The 3,158-nt window shown below is 36.8% G+C and overlaps 1 protein-coding gene across 1 annotated transcript in view; it reads left to right on the forward strand.

The window, feature by feature from the left end:
- Nucleotides 1–3,158, forward strand: part of LOC104793842 (cullin-associated NEDD8-dissociated protein 1-like) — an 11,016-nt gene that overhangs the window by 745 nt on the left and 7,113 nt on the right. The window contains 10 exon segments of the mRNA XM_019246245.1: nt 365–433; nt 533–702; nt 873–1,080; nt 1,377–1,542; nt 1,791–1,920; nt 2,074–2,188; nt 2,396–2,553; nt 2,647–2,770; nt 2,947–2,997; nt 3,076–3,158. Of these exon segments, the coding sequence (XP_019101790.1) occupies nt 398–433; nt 533–702; nt 873–1,080; nt 1,377–1,542; nt 1,791–1,920; nt 2,074–2,188; nt 2,396–2,553; nt 2,647–2,770; nt 2,947–2,997; nt 3,076–3,158 (1,241 nt within the window). The 5' untranslated portion in view covers nt 365–397.

The raw sequence follows: 3,158 nt of genomic DNA on the forward strand, positions 1-3,158 counted from the left end.
TTTGTTTTCTGTGCGGCATCGAAAAGTCTGATGATTTTGTTTTAGCGTTTAACTCTTTTGGTCTTCGTAGTCGTACTCGTAAGTATTAGGGTTTTGGTGGAGACGATACTTTTGATTTTATCGAACTTCTTCTTTGTGATCTTTGATTAATCAGAAGTTTTTCTTAGGGATTTTAATTAGGTTTTGTTACCGGGAGAGGATTAAGTCCTTCTTCGGTGCTTCTGACTTTGTTTCATACGTTTTGACCTTTGTGGATAGTTTGATAGAGTGACATTGCTCTGAATAAGGCGTTTTAGTCTAAGGAATGTTTGATTCTCTTTCTACTGTGTAAATAAATTGATTTGAGATCCTTGTTTGATTGCAGTTTGAAGGGGTGAATTGGTAAGGTCAAGCCAAGATGGCGAACTTACAAGTGTCTGGAATAATCGAAAAGGTGTTTTTCTCATCATCTGTTTCATATTAAGCTTAATTTTGTTTCTGAGTATGTACAGTATTCTGATTTCTGTAATTTTGTTTTGTTTTTGATGTTCAGATGACTGGTAAAGATAAAGATTACAGATATATGGCAACCTCTGATTTGCTTAATGAGTTGAATAAGGAGTCCTTTAAACTTGACCCGGACTTGGAGATGAGATTGTCCAGTATCATTCTGCAACAGCTCGATGATGTGGCTGGTGATGTTTCTGGATTGGCTGTTAAATGGTTAGCTTTCTTCTCTTTGAAACTTATGACCCACAGCTGATGTTATATCCCTGGCATTCAATTGCTGTGTCTGTATTGCGATGTAATGCAGCTTTGTTTTTCTTGGCAGTGAGCCTTTTAAAAGCTAACTGATCTGTCGTTGACCTTTGATGTATGATTTTTTATTCCAGTCTTGCTCCATTGGTGAAGAAGGTTGGAGAAGAACGAATTGTTGAAATGACCGGCAAATTATGTGATAAACTACTGCATGGGAAGGACCAGCATCGTGATACCGCAAGCATAGCTCTCAGGACTGTTTTCGCCCAAGTTGCTCCTTCGCTTGCTCCTTCTATTCTTTTTACTCTTACCCCACAAATGATTGGAGGGATAAGTGGCCAGGTTAGTGGTTGGGAGCCTGCTCCTCTTTTTGGATTGCTTGTGCCACAGTGCCTAGGGTCTGACACAATTTCAGGATGCTTGTAGAATTACATTTCAAAAGACAGAATCAGGCAGATAGATTGATATCTATTGGAAATTGAGTTGATTTTATGTAATGTTTTGTCGGAGTTTATACAGTTTAATAACTCCTGAATAAATTTTCGTAGACTAGAGCACAGTATACGCATATAATAATTTGCATACCCAATGAAATCTGAGATACTATCAAGTAACTAATTTTCTTCTTGCTTCTGAAGGGAATGAGCGCAGGGATTAAGTGTGAATGTCTTGAGATCATGTGTGATGTTGTTCAAAAATATGGAAGTTTAATGGCGGATGATCATGAGAAGCTATTGAACACATTGTTATTGCAATTGGGCTGTAACCAAGCCACAGTCAGGAAGAAGACTGTTACATGCATTTGTAAGTTCACAAAATTGAGTCAATAAGATTGCTGGCTAGTTCTGTCAGGTTTTAATCTGACGGGGCTCGAATAGTAGCTTTCTTCATATATTTTAGAAATAGGGATTGCTGTTGTTGGTGTCAATTCTTGTGATAGCAATGCTGGTTCAAATGATACATTCAGTGCTGTTTTATTTGCCAGTCTTATATAGAATTCTGAATTCGATGGTATGTATCCGCTTTTAAGTTTATTTTTTCTGTGGTGTCAGCATCTCTTGCTTCCAGTCTGTCTGATGATTTGCTCGCAAAAGCAACAGTTCAAGTTGTGAAAAACCTAAGTAATAAGAATGCAAAATCGGAGATTACACGCACCAATATTCAAATGATTGGAGCTTTATGGTACTTCTTGTTTATCCTTTTATATTGTTTTTAAATTTCTTAAAAATTTCTTACTGTAGTGTTGTAGTTGGCTTCTGTTAGTGGTGCTTGTCCTACGCATCTACGACTAAGCTTCGTGTGGTTGTGATGGTATTTAATGTGTTTTTGTTTCAGCCGTTCTGTTGGATATCGATTTGGGACTCATCTAGGTAACACTGTGCCAGTATTAATCAAATACTGCACCAGCGCTTCAGAAAATGACGAGGAGCTGCGCGAGTATAGCTTACAGGTCTCATGCATGATTCTCTTTTGATATTATTTTCTCACTAGGCGTGCAGTTTTAGTTTTCTCATCTAATTACTAACAGACAATTACTTAGGCGCTTGTAGTCTCTTTTCGTTTTCTGTGTTATTTAGTTGGTATTTTAATCATTTAGCTTCAATAAAAGTGATATGAAAAATGTAGATAACATGTCCATTCTGAAATTTGACTGCAGGCACTTGAAAGTTTCTTGCTACGTTGTCCAAGGGACATCTCACCATATTGTGATGAAATTTTAAATCTCACTTTGGAATATATTAGTTATGACCCAAATTTTACTGACAACATGGAGGAAGATACTGATAGTGAGACTCTTGAAGATGAGGAAGATGAGTAAGTTCTAGTTTAATCATTAGAACAGTAACCTAGCTCCTTATGGTACACCATTATCTCAGTGACATTAGTCTTTTTTTTTTTTTCTCACAGCGAGAGTGCAAATGAGTACACAGATGATGAGGATGCTAGCTGGAAAGTTAGGAGAGCTGCGGCGAAATGCTTAGCTGGATTAATCATGTCTCGTTCTGAGATGCTCTCTAAAATATATCAAGAGGTATATCTTTTTTTCTGTAATGATTGAGACGATTTTATCTTTTGATGACAGGACTGTACAAGAATCACTTTCTTGAAGAGATTTTCTTTCTTTTTACTTTTTGATTAAACAAGAAACAAGAATCTACAGTAGTCTTTATTGTTCAGGAGTTCAGTAATTAGTCTCTTCTTGTGCAGGCCTGCCCGAAACTAATTGATAGATTTAAGGAAAGGGAGGAAAATGTGAAGGTATGTAAAATAAATAATAGTTTATTTTGTATTGCTACATGGTCGCTGATCTGATATCCTGAGGTACTATTGTTACAGATGGATGTATTCAACACATTCAATGATCTGTTACGGCAGACAGGAAATGTTACGAAAGGTCAAACTGACACCGATGAATCAAG

Source organism: Camelina sativa, chromosome 6 (assembly GCF_000633955.1).
Source record: "Camelina sativa cultivar DH55 chromosome 6, Cs, whole genome shotgun sequence".
Classification (NCBI taxonomy): Eukaryota; Viridiplantae; Streptophyta; class Magnoliopsida; order Brassicales; family Brassicaceae; genus Camelina; species Camelina sativa.